This window comes from Salvelinus namaycush, chromosome 41 (genome assembly GCF_016432855.1).
Source record: "Salvelinus namaycush isolate Seneca chromosome 41, SaNama_1.0, whole genome shotgun sequence".
Classification (NCBI taxonomy): Eukaryota; Metazoa; Chordata; class Actinopteri; order Salmoniformes; family Salmonidae; genus Salvelinus; species Salvelinus namaycush.
The window spans coordinates 13,466,107-13,485,287 of NC_052347.1; the positions used below are offsets into that span (position 1 = coordinate 13,466,107).

The 19,181-nt window shown below is 43.8% G+C and overlaps 1 protein-coding gene, 1 long non-coding RNA gene and 3 other non-coding genes across 13 annotated transcripts; 1 reads left to right on the forward strand and 4 right to left on the reverse strand.

Annotated features, from left to right (window-relative positions):
• Window positions 1–55: 55 nt before the first annotated feature.
• LOC120034087 (fas-binding factor 1 homolog) lies at window positions 56–12,003 on the forward strand. 7 transcript variants are annotated; one of them, XM_038980513.1, is made up of 29 exons: window positions 56–92; window positions 1,193–1,217; window positions 1,318–1,359; window positions 1,479–1,557; window positions 1,686–1,746; window positions 1,838–1,888; window positions 1,991–2,216; window positions 2,557–2,694; window positions 2,797–2,941; window positions 3,077–3,237; window positions 3,325–3,418; window positions 3,614–4,054; window positions 4,201–4,263; window positions 4,391–4,479; window positions 5,437–5,486; window positions 5,596–5,646; window positions 5,806–5,934; window positions 6,028–6,128; window positions 6,224–6,430; window positions 6,599–6,706; window positions 6,872–7,011; window positions 7,137–7,273; window positions 10,051–10,173; window positions 10,382–10,567; window positions 10,740–10,916; window positions 11,048–11,233; window positions 11,353–11,452; window positions 11,536–11,654; window positions 11,855–12,003. In XM_038980513.1, exons 1-29 carry the CDS (start codon window positions 69–71, stop codon window positions 11,936–11,938), a joined length of 3,537 nt encoding a protein of 1,178 aa, XP_038836441.1. In that variant the 5' UTR covers window positions 56–68; the 3' UTR covers window positions 11,939–12,003. The 7 variants fall into 7 exon arrangements, with proteins under 7 accessions (XP_038836441.1, XP_038836448.1, XP_038836443.1 ...); XM_038980520.1 differs by having other exon boundaries at window positions 11,048–11,185; XM_038980515.1 differs by having other exon boundaries at window positions 7,137–7,255.
• LOC120034088 lies at window positions 11,805–14,068 on the reverse strand. Of its 3 annotated transcripts, none has more exons than XR_005474005.1 (7): window positions 14,043–14,068; window positions 13,467–13,541; window positions 13,099–13,134; window positions 12,876–12,935; window positions 12,621–12,649; window positions 12,353–12,415; window positions 11,805–12,105 (listed from the first exon to the last, which is right to left on the reverse strand). It is a non-coding gene; the product is annotated as an uncharacterized LOC120034088 (long non-coding RNA). The 3 variants fall into 3 exon arrangements; XR_005474004.1 differs by having other exon boundaries at window positions 13,932–14,050; XR_005474006.1 differs by lacking the exons at window positions 13,467–13,541; window positions 14,043–14,068 and adding an exon at window positions 13,271–13,460.
• LOC120034614 lies at window positions 12,199–12,270 on the reverse strand. Its single transcript, XR_005474055.1, has one exon. It is a non-coding gene; the product is annotated as a small nucleolar RNA R38 (small nucleolar RNA).
• On the reverse strand, window positions 12,490–12,562 carry LOC120034617. The gene has a single exon (XR_005474057.1). It is a non-coding gene; the product is annotated as a small nucleolar RNA SNORD49 (small nucleolar RNA).
• On the reverse strand, window positions 13,296–13,367 carry LOC120034616. Its single transcript, XR_005474056.1, has one exon. It is a non-coding gene; the product is annotated as a small nucleolar RNA R38 (small nucleolar RNA).
• Window positions 14,069–19,181: the final 5,113 nt, after the last annotated feature.

Below are 19,181 nucleotides of genomic sequence, written 5' to 3' on the forward strand. Positions count from 1 at the left end.
CTAGTGGTGACCAAACAGAACGTTTAATTACCAATAATTCATTGGTAAACAGGGAGTGTACGTTGAAAATGCTACAACAGAGGAACCTGCAGGTAAACACACTGACAAAAGCATATGGATTGGTATTTTATGAACTTAAAATGAGGGATGGTTAGATTTACTCTAAATATTTAAGTTAGTATTCAGTCATTCAACCTGGTCAATCAGAGGGAGTAGGTTTTGACTTTCTAGCTAACGTTAGCTAACGTTACCTACACAGTTAACGTTAATGCATTCCTGATGAGACAACCGCATTTCCATGTCATTTGAATGTAGCTAGTGCTGGTGGTAACGTTACAACACCTAGCTGTCCACACTCAGCATTATTTGTCCGTTGTTTCTAAATGCTTAAAAGGTAGCTAGTGACCAAATATACTAGCTAAAGTTTGTGAAATAATAGCTACAGACAGTAGCTTCTAGTCGTCTAGCCAAAGCAAATTTGCAGACTTGCTGGGATTTCCCTTCGTTGTGGTTACCAATAGTCACCTTGACGCTTTACTTTAGCTAGCTAGCTAACATTAGCTATTACATTTGCTCAGATTTAACGCTGCTGCAGTCAGAGAAACATCATGGTAAGTATCGTATACTATCTAAATCAAGATAAGAGTAATTTATCACAAGTCTCCTAATACATTCTTGGTCATTCTGCAAGATCAACCCTCTTGAGATGTAATAGTGCTCAGTATAGGTTGTTGAGAGCAAACGTTAGCCAATTCCCCACAACAAAATAGCGTCTAGTTAAAGCTTACAGTTTATAACTATTCAAGTGCCAGTCACCCCCATTGACTGCAGTGAAATTTGTTTTAAAACCCCTAACCTGGGTGGGTATAATTTATGGAACGTTCCAACAGGAATCTGTTACAGAAACTTCGTAAATAACAAGGTTGTCAACAAACAACGCATACAAATGTCATTACGTTTTTCATTCACCACGTTTATTCCGAAAAATGTCTGTCCTCGCTCTGGTAGCCTATGGACAAACATTAAGAATAAGCTATGTGGTGAGTTGATGCCTATTCGACAGCTAGTTAGCAAGGTGATTTTATCGAGCTACTTTGTATGCGTTGTTTGGCCATCTTGTATTTTACTACGTTTTTGGAAAGTTCCACAAATTAAACCCACCCCCTATTCTATGTGTTCCTAATCGATACAGGCTAAACAGAAGAAAGGGCAGAAGAGTAAGTCCCTCTGATGTTGTTATTTACCCATTTAAATCCTGCACAATACAACTTGAATGGAGCTCACAGATTCATTCAATATGATGTTTTTGTACTACAGGTTCAATTGATGACATGTTAGGAGACCTGTTGGGAGATGATGGTATGTAATTACATCCCTACAACAGATCTATGACCATTCAAACTGACAAATCATTAGTATAATATACTGTACGTACACACTGTGTAGTGATGGTAAAGTTTTCCTGTTTATTTGTACAGATTTCCCAGTGAAGGCCAAAGCTCCGGCCCGTGAAGCAGGCAGACTAGGACCTCCTCTACCATCACGCAGTGGAAAACGGTGAGTTAACTGGGACTGAAAAAATTTACTGCCAGATCAGAGAGTAGTCTCAACTCTTTCTTTCGTGACTATTTAGATAGAGGATACTGTCAGTCTGCTTGCTAATTCTATGCGTTTCGGTTCTCCAGCTCACTATTGGGCGACGACGACTTCTTCAGCAAACTGGCTGAGGAAGCTGAAAATGATGAGGTGAGTTGGCAGGTCATACATTAAGTATGGCAGAGAGGCAGTTGACTATGTTTTCCTTCATATACATCTTTTATATTCACTTCCAATCCAGGGCTCTGATGTTTCTGAGGCTGATCCCACAGCCTTACTGGAGAGCATGAAGGTAATGATGCCTTGTTCTAATGACAAATCCCCAGGGAGTAAGCCTCCAGGCTTTATGTGTGAACGTTCATAACCCAGCTGTGTCTGTTCTATCCTTACATAGGACATAGATGATATGGACGCTGATCTCTTTAGATCAAAGAAAAAGCCCAGTTCAGCCCCAGCTCAGAGTAAAGGCTCCGGCATTGGAGGACCTACGAAAAATCCTCCTAAATCAGGAAACAAGTTAAAAGGAGGAGGAATCTCAGATGAGCTACACATTGAGGAGAAGAAGCCAAGTTCTGCTCCTGCATCGACAGCACGTGGCTACCAGAGGTTCAGCTTCACTGGTGAGCTGACTGTCCTGTCTGGGTCTTTGGCTAGTCTGGCTACACCATTGGTTATCAATGACCCGGGCCACCAAATTAGTATTAATACAATGCGAATATACATAATTGTACATTATTTCTCCCTATTGCTGCATTGCTTCAGATGATGATGACGTTCTTGCCCCAACAACTGACACAAAAGGTACCAAAGCTAACAGTTGGACCCATGTATAGACCAAAAAATATCAGGCCAACTGTAAAATCCATTAGAGTGGCCCTAAGTGTAGAGTTCTTAACACCATAAAGCATATCAATATCAAAACAGTATCCCCAGCTCTGGTATCATATCTGTTGTCTACAGACTTTGATGACCCTTTGGCTGACCTGTTAGATGATCTACCCATAGAAAACAAAAATGAGCCAAAAATCACCAAAAAAGCTCCTACAGAGAAATCAGTGCTGCCCCCAGACTCCCCTATCATAAAGAAAAAAGAAACAGGTTGGTGAACTTTTTTGTGTGTTTTATTTGTGAATTTATACATTTATAAATGCCCAAAAGAAGAGAGCCAGAATGTATCAAATGCATATATTTCTCCTGTAGCCTCACCAGCTCCAGTTGCAAAAAAGCGGGACGAGCTTATGTTTGATGATGACGAGGATGACCTAATGGATGCATTGGGGTTTGGGGAGAGTCCCAAAGAGAGCCCTAAGAAGAATGAGACCGTGCTCATACCAAAGAATGAGAGGTAGGGTCTCAAATGCCTCAGTCAACATCATAAGTTCCAACCAAGGCTATCACAAAACCTATGGACTATGATAAACCCAACAAAAAGTTCATTTGAAATGCACCCTCCCTGTTCCTCTGCGCTGACTGTCTCTAGCAGCAGTGAGCTCCCTCAAAGAGCACGCACCAGGCTAGATGAGATTCTGGGGCGTGGGACGTCCCCTCGCCTTCTGGAGCGCCCTCCAACAGGGGAGAGGAAGGACCCTCCGCAGCAGCAGGAAAAGCAGAAGCATCATCAGGAGACCCCCACTACTAAAGGTAGCTAACACTCCATGTTTTTGTATTTAAAGTGTGATATAGTATTCTTGAATGAATTAAATGAGAGTTGTTGTTTCCCTTTGTCAGACCCCTTCCTAGAAGAAGACCTGACGTTTGGTTCCTATCAACCTACACTGGTCACTACACCTGAGGGACGACACTCACGCAGACAGTCGGTCAGGTAAGTCAGAGCTCTAGCAGAAGCCCTCCTCAGTTTGTTTTGGTCAAAGCCTGGATCAATGCTTAGTTGGGTCAATAAAAAGTCCATCATATTTAGATATAATCTGAGTTCCTGAAGCTTATTTATGTCAGCTACTGGACCAGAGTGTATGACAAAGGAAATGGCCACCATCTAAGATTAGCCACTCCTTTTCAGATTCTCCACTGAGGACAACAGTGCCTCTTCTCCTGAGAAGAAACCCAAACCCATCACCCCCACCACACTCACCCCTACCTTTCCCCGGCCTGCTGCAGACTGGCTGGGGCTCTCGCAGGATGATGATGAGCAGGAAGAAGAGCCCCCGCCTGTACCAGAACCCTTGAAGACCCCCTCTTCGTCAGTGGGAAGCAAACCCTCCTCGTCTGGCAACCGCATTCCACAGCCATCGACAGAGACTCCAAACACCTCCTTCAAATCCCCCAAACCAGTAGGACCCAGTGTAGAGTTCTCTGCAAGCCAAAAGGACGAAGAGGATTGGCTATCAGGGGCATTGAGCAGGAAGAAGACTCAATCATCCACACAGTCAGAGGAAAAGAGGACAACCCAGGAAGACTTTCTGGGGTTTGGAGACGAGGTAGATCTGGAGTCGTTTCTCAGGTAAGGCTAGGACTAGGTAAGGCTAGGACTAGGGTACTCTACAGTGAAGGCTGGGTCATACTACCACAGTTCTAGAGAAACACCTACATTAGAAGTGACTGCTTACATCTCAGTATGTTGACATTGATTGTCTGTTACTTCCTCAGCAAACGTGGTTCTTCACCAGCTTCCAAGAGGAAGGATGCATCCACCCCCAACAAGGAACCAGGGTATGATCAACCTAAATCTAAATAGCTGTGATGTATAATATCTACCACTGCAATATTGCCCCAGTGAGCTATATGAGTTCTGGTGCTTTTGGACATTGAGGTCAGGATTATGTTCCTTCTCTTCAAGAGATTCTCCTCTGCCCAGGGAGCCCTCCCACAGACAGCCCAGCCCTACTGCTCACTCTACCCCAGTGAGAGAGGACCAGTTCAGGCCTGGTATGTTACTCACTCCCGTCTTAGAGGACCCAGCTAACCATGTCTATTTTCCCTACACGTTGTGCTATTCAACTTCTACCTCATGGGAAGCATCTTTTATAACAAACATGTTTTGTTTTTCCAAGCCAAGTCTCTTTCTAGTCATTTGGCTGACCCAGAGCCTACTAGAATGTCTACCCCTATCCCAACTGACCCTCCTGAGCAGACACAGGAAACCAATCACACATTCACTAGTGACGCAGCTGAGCCAATAGGGACAAAGAGTCATGCCCAGCCCCGACCAGCTCATTCCACTGCCGAAGAAACCGAGCCTATCAGGCAGAATTCACACACAGACCACACCCCTCACTCACCTAAGACCCGTACTGAGCTTGTCACACATCCACAACCCACAGTCATGTCAAAGGCACACATCAGCTCTCCCCTCCCCACAGATACCAGTCGAGCAGTCCACTCATCTCCTCCACAATCCCCCACAATAGTCATCCAACATCCACCCACCAAACCTCAGCCTTTCCCTTCCTCTCAACTAGTCTCCCCCTTTTTATCCACAGCTGTGTCTGCTAGAGTAGGCTTCTATCCTGACCAGACCCCAGACCCCTCTCCCCTGCCAACCTCTGCTACCATTAGCTTCCCCCTGCCCCAGCAGTACCATCCACCAGCCCTGCAGGATCACAGGGAGCCAGGATGGCCAAGTCAAGCAGAGCTGCCCCCTAACTACCCTGCCCAGCCATGGCAGTCTATGTCTGGCCCCATGCCCCATGCTATGATGCCTGGCTCTATGCAGTGTAGGTACTCTTAGGGAAACATAGGGATAGCTTATGGACAGTAGTCATTTGAATAACTTTCCAACTGTATTCGTATTTCTAATAGTTATGCCTCTAGTTTCTTATCAATCACTGGCATTGATGATGGGCAGATTGTCCTGATTGACACATACTGTTCTTGGTTTCCCAGTGCCACAGCAAAGCCAGATGCAGAACACTGCACCTGTTGTCCAACCACAGGTATGTAGAGGCCTTTCTATTTTTCGTTTATATGCCCTAAAATCATCCATAATGACATATGTTTGGAAACCATAAGTCACTTATTTAACTCTTCCTCTCTTTTAAACAGGTGTCTCTTTCAGCCAACAGTTTGCAACAACTCTTACTACAACAGCAGCAGGTGAAACAAATCTTCAATCACAATTACCTTTTCATTTGATGGAAACACTTCGCATTTCATTCGTTTTACTAATGTGAACACAGATACCTCAGGTTTTATCAGATGTTCCCTTTTGAGAGTCTTCGGTAACTTGACTTTGGTATCCGTCTCTGACCGTAGTTGGAGTCCCAGCTGCTGGGGTTAGGGGGAGCTGCGGATGTAGCTGGGCTGCAGAGACAGAAGAGAGAGACTGAGAAGCAGAATGGACATCTAGCTTTACAGGCCCGCATCATCAAACTGGAGGGACAGGTATCTATCAACTGTCTTTTTGACAGTGCTCTTCCTCTTTCTGCCACTTCCATAAACAACATTCAGCTCTGACTACTGCGTCTTCTCTTCCAGGTGAGATCTCTACAGCAGGAGCTAGACCAGAACCAGATGTTGCTGGAGAGTGTTCAGCAGAGACACAAGCAGGACACTGAGCTCATGGAGAACACACACAGGTATGACAGGAGCTCAGAGACCTATAGAGGTCCTGCCACCACCACAGACTGAATCACTACCTCTTTACCCAAAAGAGTGTGTGTGCATCCACCAGGGCTCGTGTGAAGCTGCTTGACGATTCCGCGGCACAGCGAGAAGCACGGGCACGACAGGAATGCGAGGACCTAGCAGAGCGCCTAGCCACCGTCACACGTATAGCTGAACAGGAGCGTATGGAGCTGCAGGCAAAGCACCAGCGCAGACTGGCCCAAACCCAGCAGGACAGAGACCGAGAGGTGGAGCGACTCAGAGACCTACAGAGGTAAGGGGCTGCAAGATACCATATTAGAGAACAAGAGATTGTGGCCATGCCTGTATTTTCTCCCTAAAGCTCAGCTATTTTCACTGCTTGTGGATAAATAATGTATGTTATCTTTATATTTCCATAATGTTCCTTAAATTTTTCTGTGTCACGGTTTCCTTCCTCTAGGAAGTCTATTTTGGAGATGAAGAAAGACCACGAGGATCAGGTCCAGAGGCTGAAGAGATTGAAGGATGAGGAGATTGATGCTGTGACCAGTGCCACATCACAAACCAGGTCACACATGCATTTCTACTCAATACTCATTTTTAACCATACTCTGCTTAATATCCGACCTTTGCATAAGAATTATACAGAGGACATGCTACATGTAACCAAACTCGTAACTTACTACAAGTTGACATCATATAGCCTCTCTCATTCTGTGTATTGGTGTTGTAGGTCCCTGACAGTGGTGATTGAGCAGATGGAGCATTTCTCCCACAGGCTGGGGGACCTTTCGTCTCGGGTGGAGAGCACCCATGAGAACACAGCCCAGGGGCTGGAGCAGGGGGCACGGCAGAGAGACGAACAGCTCCGAGGTATCATACCACTACTCAGTTTTATGAAAAGAAAACAAGGATTTTCACAATACAGTAGTTTCTATTTATTTTCCCTTCAGTCAGTGAGAATGTTATGTGAAAGTCAGCTTGTCTACTCGTTTCAGTGATGCAGGACCGTCTGGGCCAGCAGCAGAGGGCCATGGCAGAGGAGAGAACAAGGCTCAAAGAAGTCATCGCCAAGATGGACACCCAGCTGGCTGAGCAGCAGAGGCAACTAGAGAAGGTCAGGAGTCACTCAGAGGTTAGGTCTTTGTTGACTGTGCTTCTATGACAGGTCGTCATTGTAAATACGATTCTTAATTGACTTACTTGTATAAATAAAGGTAAAATAAAAATGTTGCCATGTCACCCTGGGAAAAAATGGGATTGGAAATAAAAACGTGTCGAGTGACTTCATTTGAGGTCTTGTGTGTCACAGGGCTCCAGACTAACGTTTTCAGTTGGTGGCACCACGCCCCTAAAAAAAAATTAATTGGCAGCTTCACAATAGTATACATTTGAGGCACCATCTTATAAAATCATTCACAATGCTTTATTATCATATATGCAGTCACTTTAACTATACATTCATGTACATACTACCTCGACTGGGCTGACCAACCAGTGCTCCCACACATTGGCTAACCGGGCTATGTGCATTGTTTCCCGCCACCCCCTTTTACACTACTGCTACTCTGCTCATCATATATGCATAGTCACTTTAACCATATCTACATGTACATACTACCTCAATCAGCCTGACTAACCAGTGTCTGTATGTAGCCTCGCTACTTTTATAGCCTTTCTTTACTTACCTATTGTTCACCTAATACATTTTTTTGCACTATTGGTTAGAGCCTGTTTTATTGACAATTACATGAAGTTGATGCAAAGAGTCAATATTTGCAGTGTTGACCCTTATTTTTCAAGACCTCTGCAATCCGCCCTGGCATGCTGTCAATTAACTTCTGGGCCACATCCTGACTGATGGCAGCCCATTCTTGCATAATCAATGCTTGGAGTTTGTGGGTTTTTGTTTGTTCACCCACCTCTTGTGGATTGACCACAAGTTCTCAATGGGATTAAGTTCTGGGGAGTTTCCTGGCCATGGACCCAAAATATCAATGTTTTGTTCCCCGAGCCACTTAGTTATCACTTTTGTCTTATAGCAAGGTGCTCCATCATGCTGGAAAAGGCATTGTTCATCACCAAACTGTTCCTGGATGGTTGGGAGAAGTTGCTCTCGGAGGATGTGTTGGTACCATTCTTTATTCATGGCTGTGTTCTTAAGCAAAATTGTGAGTGAGCCCACTCCCTTGGCTGAGAAGAAACCCCACACATGGTCTCAGGATGCTTTACTGTTGGCATGACACAGGACTGATGGTAGCGCTCACCTTGTCTTCTCCGGACAAGCTTTTTTCCGGATGCCCCAATCGGAAAGGGGATTCATCAGAGAAAATGACTTTACCCCAGTCCTCAGCAGTCCAATCCCTGTACCTTTTGCAGAATATCAGTCTGTCCCTGATGTTTTTCCTGGAGAGAAGTGGCTTCTTTGCTGCCCTTGACACCAGGCCATCCTCCAAAAGTCTTCGCCTCACTGTGCATGCAGATGCACTCACACCTGCCTGCTGCCATTCCCGAGCAAGCTCTGTACTGGTTGTGCCCCGATCCCGCAGCTGAATCAACTTTAGGAGACGGTCCTGGCGCTTGCTGGACTTTCTTGGGCGCCCTGAAGCCGCCTTCACAACAATTGAACCGCTCTCCTTGAAGTTCTTGATGATCCGATAAATGGTTGATTTAGGTGCAATCTTACTGGCAGCAATATCCTATCCTGTGAAGCCCTTTTTGTGCAACGCAATGATGACAGCACGTGTGTCCTTGCAGGTAACCATGTTTGACAGAGGAAGAACAATAATTCCAAGCACCACCCTCCGTTTGAAGCTTCCAGTTTGTTATTTGAACTCAATCAGCATGACAGTGATCTCCAGCCTTGTCCTCGTCAACACTCACATCTGTGTTAATGAGAGAATCACTGGCATGTCAGCTGGTCCTTGTGGCAGGGCTGAAATGCAGTGGAAATGTTTGTGGGGGATTCCATTCATTTGCAAGGTAAAAAGGGACTTTGCAATTAATCTGATCACTTTTCATAACATTCTGGGGTATATGCAAATTGCCATCACAAACTGAGGCAGCAGACTTCGTGAAAATTAATATTTGGCCACGACTGTACACCTGTTGTATTCTGCACATGTGACAAATGAACTTTGATTAAGTGTAACAGATGTTATTCAACAAATACGTTACATCTAACATGTCCAAGCAGGAATGAATGATTCAAATTATTTTTTTAATGCAACCTAATCCAGTGATTCATGAATTTTTGGTTCAAAAATAGGGCTCCAGACATTTTAGCATATAGACATGAATGTACCTTCATCTTTATGAGCGCTAATATTATATAGACCTAATTCAATTGGCGCTAATTCACCCGAGGAAATGGAAACCCAAAACACATTAGCTAGACCTAAATAAACACCTATTGCGAGAAGCATACATTCATCTAACAGTAAATGTAACATTCTAAAAGATTTGGCCGATGCGCAATTTCAGAGCCATATCAGATCCTGTGTAAAACAGTGCGCTTTGAGCTCAATAATGATCGTTAAGAAATGTGTATTATACCTACAGAAAGCAGAGACCCTTCCATTTTTAACATGGATAACTAGCTTGCTTCGTTATTTTCCCCGCAAATGCATGAGGCTCGCTCATTACAGCATCCAGACCCACTGAAACAGGCAGGTACAGTAGCACAGCAGACACATTTATGAGGATAAAGCACTTCACTGTTGAACAAAAATATGTTTTGATTGAGGTGACCAGGTAGAATGTACAGCTTGCACCAGTGCCACCAATAAGATGTACTTGCACAGCCAAGTCAAAAGGGTCACAATTATATTCACAAAGAGGTTGTCTTAATTTGCATAAATGGTTAGCTTTTCCTTCCATTTCCCCAGAATGTTAAATATGATTGTGTTGTAGGAGCGCTGGAGAGTGAATGCAGAGCAGGCTAAGGCCGACTCATCTCAGAGAGGCCTGGACGAGGAGAGACGCTCTCTAACTCAGCACATCAGCATGGAGAGAGAGGAGCTGGAGAGGGCAAAAGTAAGAGATACTGAGAGAGAAGTGGTTTTAAAGATGTCTGCCAGATACCTACTCAAGTGTTTCCCAACCCTGGTCCTCAAGTACCCCCTACAGTACACCTGATTCAACTAATCATCAAGCCCTGAATGAGGTGTACTCTTTGGGGGTACTGGAGGACCAGGGTTGGGAAACACTGACTTAGGAGACCCCTACTCCCCTCCATGTCTAGAGTGCCCTGTTGGAGGAGCAGCAGCAGGTAATGCAGCGCTGTGCAGAGGAGAGGAGGAAGCTGGCGGCTGAGTGGACCCAGTTCCACACCCAGGAGAAGCAGAGGCAGGACCGGGCAGAGCGGGAGGCCAGCCGGGCACTGGAGAGGGACGCCCACAGAGAGGGCTCCATCATCAGCATGGCACAGGTACTGCAGACTAGGATAGGACAAGAGGCTTGTATGTCTAGCATTGTCGCATGCAAACTGCCAGCGTTTTAACATGTTCAGGCAATGGAGTGAACTTAACCCAATCGTCATTACATTTCAACCAATTGAGATTTGCAGAGCTTTGAAACAGGCTGTCTTCTGTAATCACCAGGAACAGGTGGACCTGAAGCTGCGTGCTGGGGAGCTAAAGCAGCATGAGGCAGCTGTAGCACGGGAGAGGGAGGCTCTGGAGAGACAGAGGGAGGAACTGGACAAGGAAAAGGAGAGGCTGAGTGGTACAGGCCTGCAGCTGAAGACACGTGTCCAGGAGGTAGAGGCCTTCAGCAAGGTCTGGACCACAACATCACAATTAGCTAGCTATTGGGTTGACAGTAATGTATATAAATCATTGGTTGTTGTATGCGATAGAGTGGAGGTAGCACAATGTTTTGACTGGACGCCCTGCTTCGGTATTTGCAGCTGGCATCAGAAAAATATATTGAGGGGGAGAAGGCCCTACAGGAGTCCAGACATGTAGAGACTGAGCACCAGACCAGGCTGAGGAGCATCCACTCCCAGATGGAGAGACTGAGACAGCAGGAGCAGCACCTCCATCAGGTCAATAAGTGGGGGGTATACCAGCCAATCTCCCACCAGCCTCTGCTGGTACACATCTGGAATGGTTCCAGTCAGTCCTCCTATAGCGCCTTTGAATTGTGTAGAAATCATATCCAGACTCATGGAAATGTTAGTGGTATATCAACTAACCATTTCCCCTTCTGCAGGAGAGAATGAAGATGACTGAGCAGCTTAGAGAAATGGAGAGACTCAAGCACAGCCTTCCAATCACTCCTTTCCCTCAATCTATGGACCCTATATTCACAGGTGGGCTGAGCCTTTTACAAAACAAATATTTTTCACTGAATTAACACAGAACAGCATATTTTACAATATTGTAAATACTGCAGAATTCAGACCAGTGATGGCCTCCACAAAGGCTGTTCGCCAGCCCTCACCCCAGTTTTCTAGTCCGGATTCTACAGAGCTCCAGGCCAGATTGGCCCTGCTCAGACACACAGCAGAGAAGGTAACTAATGCATTACTAATCAAATTGAGTGCTTACAATCAGTTTAAAGTTGGACAGTGTGAGCCAATTTCAGAGGGCCAAAACAGTTTACAACAGAAGTCAGCTTTGAAAATTACCCTAGATGATCTAGTAAAGATGGACCAAGCAGAATAGTTTCAAAATCTTTATTGTCGATCAATGTACTTGTTTTATCTTCTTAGGATCGTGACTTTCTGCAGGACGAGCAGTTCTTCCTGGACGCACTCAAGAAAGCACCTTACAATTCAGCCTTTCACACAGATTAACTTTGGGGCTTAGAGCCCTGTGACTTTCTGGTTTTAAGTACACCATTAAACTTGACATTCTTTAATGTTTGCATTGAACTTGTTTCTTTTAGTCAGTCACTGATCATTCATTTGGTAATTTCAGTTCTTGAGTCCTGTCCTTGGCACAACGTCTTTGACCCCATTACCTAAAATGAAAAACATCTAGTAAGCCAAGGAAGGGCTCCAGCAGTCAACTGTTACCTTATAAAACCAGAAAGTCAGTACATATGGATCTCCCATCAAGCCTCAGGGGTTTCTATAAGTCAACACTTCTGTTCAGACAGGGATAACTTGTTTCATCACAGGCTTGTTACCCTCTTCACATCTGCACCGCCATTACTCATACCATTTAATTATCAGCCATAAGACTAATTCAGTTCATGTAGTAGTTACCTGATCTGATTCCAATGGCATTACTTGCTGTATTTTCAGGGGTTCACATCCAGGTTGGCAGACCTGTAGAGAAATTACATTAATTTGGTTCAATGCTACAATTGCCAAAAGCATGGTGACATTCAGGGCTGTGAATTTCTCAGAGCAGCTTTATCAGGCGTCAGTTATCGCATCAGACGGCACTTCCTATGCAGCAATTTCATCTCTGAAACCACAGCCACCATTATATCCACGGTAAAGTAAACCTAAAACCTAGCTGAGCACTTACCAATCAACTGTCCTCTTGACTCTCCGGCACTATAAACATTTGAAATATTAATACGTGTTCATCATGGTAATACTTTAATGAATCATTATCCCACAATATGAATCTCCCATCAAGTCTCAGGGGTTTCTATAGGTCAACACTGTTGTTCAGACATGGATAACTTGTTTCATCACAGACTTGTTACTACACCCTCCACAGATTTAACACCTTTACTTAGCAATCTGACCGTCACTTAATGGCCAAAGTAACAGTTACCTGCTCTCACGGGAGTAACTTCATTGGAACATTTTCATGGGATCACCCAGGTTTGCAGACCTGTAAAGAAATTACCATGTTTGGTTCACATTACCACAACGGTCAAAAACATTATCACATTCAGGGCTGTGCATTTCTCAGAGCATCTTCAGTGCAAAGTAAACTAATCAATGTCTCCGTTTGAGTCACAAGAGACCCATAGAGGTTCTAGCTAAGTACTCACCAAGCAACTGTCCCTTCACCCTCTGAGGCCACAACACTACAAGAAAGGGTATCAATTAGTCAATTACTGCACAACTTCAATTAATGATCTTGCTAAGCAACATGGCTACATATAACCTTATTAAACTACGCCACACAATACAGTCACTCAACTGACTACTGCCAAAACGTACCCATTCAAATCATATGACTCTTCCATCAAGCCTCAGGGGTTTCAGTAAGTCAACACTGTTGTTCAGACAGGGATAACTTGTTTCATCACAGGCTTGTTAATTAAGCTAGGTAGACACTTCAGACCTGTTCAAATCTGACTGTCATCAAACTGCCCAATTTTGAACTGGTCAAACGTAATCATGGAGATTGTTTCACCTCTTGACTGGCCACAGCTCATAGGACTTCTGACGTCCATCCACGTAGTTAAGATGGGAGTCCGTTCAAACGGTTCTGAAAGGTGCAGATAAAGATCAGACTGATACATAGCTAACCACATGCAATAAGATACAATATAGAGTGTAAACAATGTTTCCGCGCTAGTAAATTAATCATAAGTGTGCCGCAAATGTTGACGCAGACCACCACGTTCCCACACCTCAGGCGACCTGCACCAGTGATTACTAAACAAAATCCGAACACTAACTAAAACCCGTTACGTGATAAGGAAAATCAGGTAACATATGTTCGAACCTGATCTACAGAAACGCCAGGGTTCTAGAATGTTATTTAAACAGGCCAGGCCTAGACTTTTGGTTAGAAAGTTAGTTAACGTTAGCTTGCCATGTGGCTAGCAGTTAGCGAACTAGCTACTTCTGCACATGGCTAACAGTTGTAACTTACAATTTACACTCATGGTGGCTGGTCGACACTGGAGTTCGTAGTGTCTTTGAAGCATTTTGCTATGAGTTGATGCAGATAGTTACCCCCCCAAAAAAAAAAAATTCTACCGACCACATAGCCTCCGCACAACATACGTTCGAAAGACTGAAATTGTGCTCATGGTAGGTATTTATACATTTCAATACGTCATACCCCCCATGTGACCAATCTTGGACCAGTAGGGAGTGGGTTTGAATTTCCCAGAGCAGACCTCAAGTGGCGCACATATCAGGAAGGTTACTCTCTCAGTGGTTGGGTTGGGTGACAATGTTTTAATCAGTGGTTGCAATCTGTCTCAGTGAATGCACCTATTAATACATATTTGTGATTTAATTTACATATTTTTCTTCTTTCTTTGCCCTCTGTTGCAAGCCAGTGTCCCTTGGTGCACATTTATGCACGTGTGGCACACTGGGGGGCATAAACTCCAGGACATAGCAGGCATATATCCGACTTTGTGAAATAATAATGGAAATATATATACCGGTAGTCTAGACCTAAATGATTGAACAACATAGGATATTCTGACCATATAGCCTACAAATAGACAAATGAGAGCCTTGGTTTGAAAATACCTAATTGCATTTGGTGAGGCTGTAAGAGAGTAATCAATCTAAAGCATTGCATCTCGTCTTTCCTAATAATATTCTAACATCAATAGATCGTATTATTTGCTACTGGTAAAATAGGGCCTTGAAGTAGCCTAGCCTATTCATTATCCACGAGGTAAATAGCAAAGCGGTAAATAGGCCTAATTGATCAACAATGTAACCAGTAGCCTGCAGGAAAATGGGTTATGGTAATATTTGCTCAAGATGCAAAACATTTATTATATTCCATGAGAAGAGGTGGATTCCTGGCATGGGGCATCCTTGTCCAACTTTCATTTCTCAGTGTGTGATTCCCCTTTTAGTCACTAGGGAGAGACCTTTCAACAATGAAAACAGCTGGTTGACTCCGGGTCCAACAGCAGTCAAACAGGCAGGGGCAGCCAGCCGCAGTTATCCTCATCAACCGCACGCCGATCTGCGGATCACATCGTCCACGGGATGGATAACGACATCGCCGAACCGGACCCATCCCGGCAGCACAATGGTGTCGTGGAAGGGCTTTATGGAGAATTCACGGACTCGCTCAACGCAAAGGTCAGATATTCTGTGAGTTTGACTGAGAGTGCTCTCACTATTCAAAAGATCTCATCGTCACCTGGACAGGATGAGGTGGTTTTCCATTTAGCTGACTGTCTTGGCTGCCGGGCTTATAAAGTGGAGGACGAAGCGGACGTTGGGGCGTTCTTTACAGCCTATTTCTACCCGTTCAAGAGGCGATGGATAAGCACAGGCATGGCCCGGCAGAAAGTAGAGCAGTGCTTTCGGGTCGCACTGGTCCAGGACCCTCTCACCAATCTTCAAGAGGCAGAGAGATGGGCGCGTGCCATCAGAGAGGCTTCTATCCGCCAGATACCCCGACGACATGGTGAGAAGCAAGGCTGCATAGTTTAAATAAAACAGTTGTTTCTTTCTGGTTTAGTTATGTTTGATGAGGGCGTAGGTTCTAATTTAATTTAGCCAAACAGCATCAAACTTTAGGCTATTTATATGGATAATCTGAAAAGTCTGTCATCATTGCCATATACTGTGGGTCTATATGTTTCCTCATTTATTTAGGAGGAATTGTATACTCTGCCCAGGGAAATGGGGCTTATAAATTCAGTTCAAAATGTGAGGGTAACTTTCCATCACCTTTATCCCATACTGTACCTAAGGTCCAGTAATTCACAACCTGCTTACTCGGTTTCTATAGAATAGGATAGGCTTAAGTGCCAACTGACTGGGCAAGCTTGGAGAAGGAAATGGAATGTCCTGGAAATGGAATGTTGTTCATCTCTCACACCCAAGAACCAGCTTTACCTGCTGTGGGAGGATGACTGCCAGTTACCCTTCTCGGAGTGAAATCATTTGCATAGATTTGCAACTGTGAAATTTCTGTATAATTTGTAAGGGGTAATTTAGTCATCCCAAAAGCAACATTGCTGAACCCAAGTACTCAAGTGATTGAACTCATCGTTTTTCATCTAATGGTGCTTATGCTGGTTGTCTTGGATCAGGAAAACCCTTATTACAACACAACCGTATTCAAATGCCTGCTTTTGAAATCTTCGGTCCATGTCATAGACTTAGGTCCATGTGCAGAGACCCGACTGACCCTTCAGTTCTGAACATGAAACAGAGTGCTGCTGATGCTAGTTACCCAGTTATCACTCACTGAGGAGATCATTTGGTGTGGATGAAGCTGCCACAGGGAGAGCCATATACAAAATATTATGCTGACATTCTGTCAAAATATCACACATTATTTTGAATTGAGTTTATCCAAGTTATTGCTACAAGATGAAATGTCTCACATTATTGTGTGCTTCATTAAATTGCATTATTAGATTGGTTTTATTGGTTTATTCGGATCCCCATTTGCTCTTGCAAAGCAGCAGCTATTCTTCCTGGGCTCCACACAAAAACATAGAACATGACAAGGAACAAAACACTGATAAGCTGATAGACAAGAACAGTCACACAAATAAGATAGGAGTGCATGTGCCATGGGCCTAAATAGGCAGAATGTAAGGGAATTTCCATCTGAATAAAAAAGGAGAGCTGTCGAGGATATAGTCAATCATACATCTATTCGGTTTAAGTTGCAACAAGGAGACACCCTCCAGCATAGAAACATAAAAAACATCTAACAGTCCTTCTCTGAGAAGGCACTTATATATTAATCAGACAGTACCAAATATTCTCTAAACATCAGCCCGAGAGCCTTGTATGAAGTCAAAATAAAAGACAGTGACTTTGCCAGCCGCTACAGAATCACACAGTGTTCATAATGTCATTGTGTCCTCGGTCCTTGTTTCTTCAGTAGCTCTGGCGTCAATCACTATCGAACGATATGAGAACAATCCATAACATTCAGTGACAGGACTAGTGACCATCAACCCCTACACAAATGAGTAACATAAATAGAGCACTGTAAATCATATATTACAGAACGGGAAAACATATACATATGCTAAGCATTGTGTTAATTATCTTAACTGAATATCAACTTTATTCATCTTAAATATTCCCCATTAGACAGAGTGAAGATAATTGTCCATACAACAGGGGTGCCTGGCTATTATCTGCTTAGGGGCCCATGCTTAGGGGCACTCTCTAGACCCCTCAGTGGCATAGTTCTAGAGGAAACGGATATTTGATTTGACAGTGACGGATTTGGAATGTTGGTTGCCAGAAATGGAGTCAGGTGTTGGTGGAATGAGGTCGCCCCGTGAATTGCCCTTTAGGTGTCCAAGGCAACTGAGACAAGGGTCTTTGTGTGAGTTGCACCTTAGGCAACTCACACAAAGGAGTTGGAGTTTCAGAGCTTTGCCAAGAAGACAGATGGTAACCTGACCTGAGAGGTATATTAATGAAGTGTCTATCGATAGCCACTGATGATAAGCCATTGAAATGCTAACAATTGATGAACTGTGGCATGACTCAGGATTCCTTCTCTAGTACAAGAAGGCTTCTCCATCTGTAGTACAGTGACTACTGCATAATGCAATGATATCATTAATTTATACGTTTTTTTTAGCATTCAAGATTCGGGCCAGACAATAATACAGTATTCAACAGAATATATTATGTATTTTAAATGAGTAATGGGAAGCTAATAGATGCAACAATATATGCCACATTAATTCCTTGTTCTAGAGCAAGGGTGTCAAACTCATTCCATAGAGGGCCTAGTGTCTGCAGGTTTTTGTTTTGCCCTTCAAGTAAGCCCTAGACAACCAGGTGAGGGGAGTGACCTTAATGTATGAAAGTCAGAGGGACAGAGGGTGTATGAAAGTCAGAGGGACCGACTAATCCCTGTTCTAGAGGGTGTATGAAAGTCAGAGGGACCGACTAATCCCAAAAGGAATATTTATGTTAATTAATTTCATTTTATCTGGATTAAGAATTGGAATTGGATTAAGAAGGCAATTGCTTTTTTTGCTATAAGGTTAATGTTTAGGAAAAGCTATCAGACACTTTCAGTGCGTAATACCACATCATTTTGTTGAAACTGTAGATGCTAGATATTCCTTTTTTTATTTTTTATTATTGTGGTTCAGTCACAGCTTGACTGTGTAAGGACTGCACATTGTGTGTTTAAGTATCTGCAGTCTACCATTCAGTTCCTGTCACAGCCAGGTCATAACGGACTGAATGAGGTGTAAATAACGAAATCCTCAAACGTGATGTACTTTTGCACATCAAAGGCCATGGAAGGTAATATCCTGCTATTTGCCATGCTTAGAGGTACCATAAAATGAATGTCTGCATTTTTGTAAAGAAATTCAGTCTGTCTTGACTTTCAGGAAGGTAAAACAATTTCAGTGTGAACTTAAACGACTAAAACCAGATATGAAGTATGTAAAAAAGATAATGGACCTATATATTTTTAATAAGATCATCTTTGATAACTAACAATCGCCAAAATAAAAACTCTGGGAGAATCTAAAATTCAAAAAACGTCATGGCCCCCATTGATTTTGTTATAATGTTTGAGTCACTCAGATAGCATAAGAACATGTCATAAGCCATGGCAAAATGTGTAAAATTGCAGGAAATTAGCTTTAAAACTTCAAAATGTTGTCTCTCCGTGTGTGTTCCACAGAGAGGGTATGTATTTGTCACTGTGATATCGCCCTACGGCCCAATGCTCTGCTGGCGCCACAGTGTCTCTCAGTGATGGAGACAAGAGCTGAACAGTGCCCCTGCTACATCAGTGGCCTCTCACCCCAGCCAGGCTGGTCCCCCGGGGCCCTCGTCTCCTGCTCTGCTCCCTCAGACAGGCCTGCCTGTGACAGGCTGTCAGGGCCCCTGGCTCTACCTCTGTGGGCTGGGTGTCTAACCCCCCACCCTAATCTTGGACTCACTCAAGCTTGTTTGCAGATATGCCAGCTATGTCTGAGTCATGGAGGTAGTGTTACACCTTGGGGACACCTGAGACAGCAAGCTTTCACTTAAAGCCATTTCTACCAGCATTGTATTTTGTTTTCCTCAGTGTTCTGGCTAGTTTTCACTTATATTGATGTGTCAAAGCAATAATGCAATAGTGTGTGGACATAATGAGAGATATTATGTTCTAAATTCATGTGTTTGGTAATACTATATTTATTGCTTTAGT

Coding starts and splice junctions, on each gene's coding strand:
- LOC120034087 (XM_038980513.1), top strand. CDS start 69: ATGCTACAACAGAGGAACCTGCAG. Junction 2,217..2,556: donor CCAGAGGTTCAGCTTCACTG/GTGAGCTGACTG, acceptor TGTTGTCTACAG/ACTTTGATGACCCTTTGGCT. Junction 11,655..11,854: donor TCAGACACACAGCAGAGAAG/GTAACTAATGCA, acceptor TTATCTTCTTAG/GATCGTGACTTTCTGCAGGA.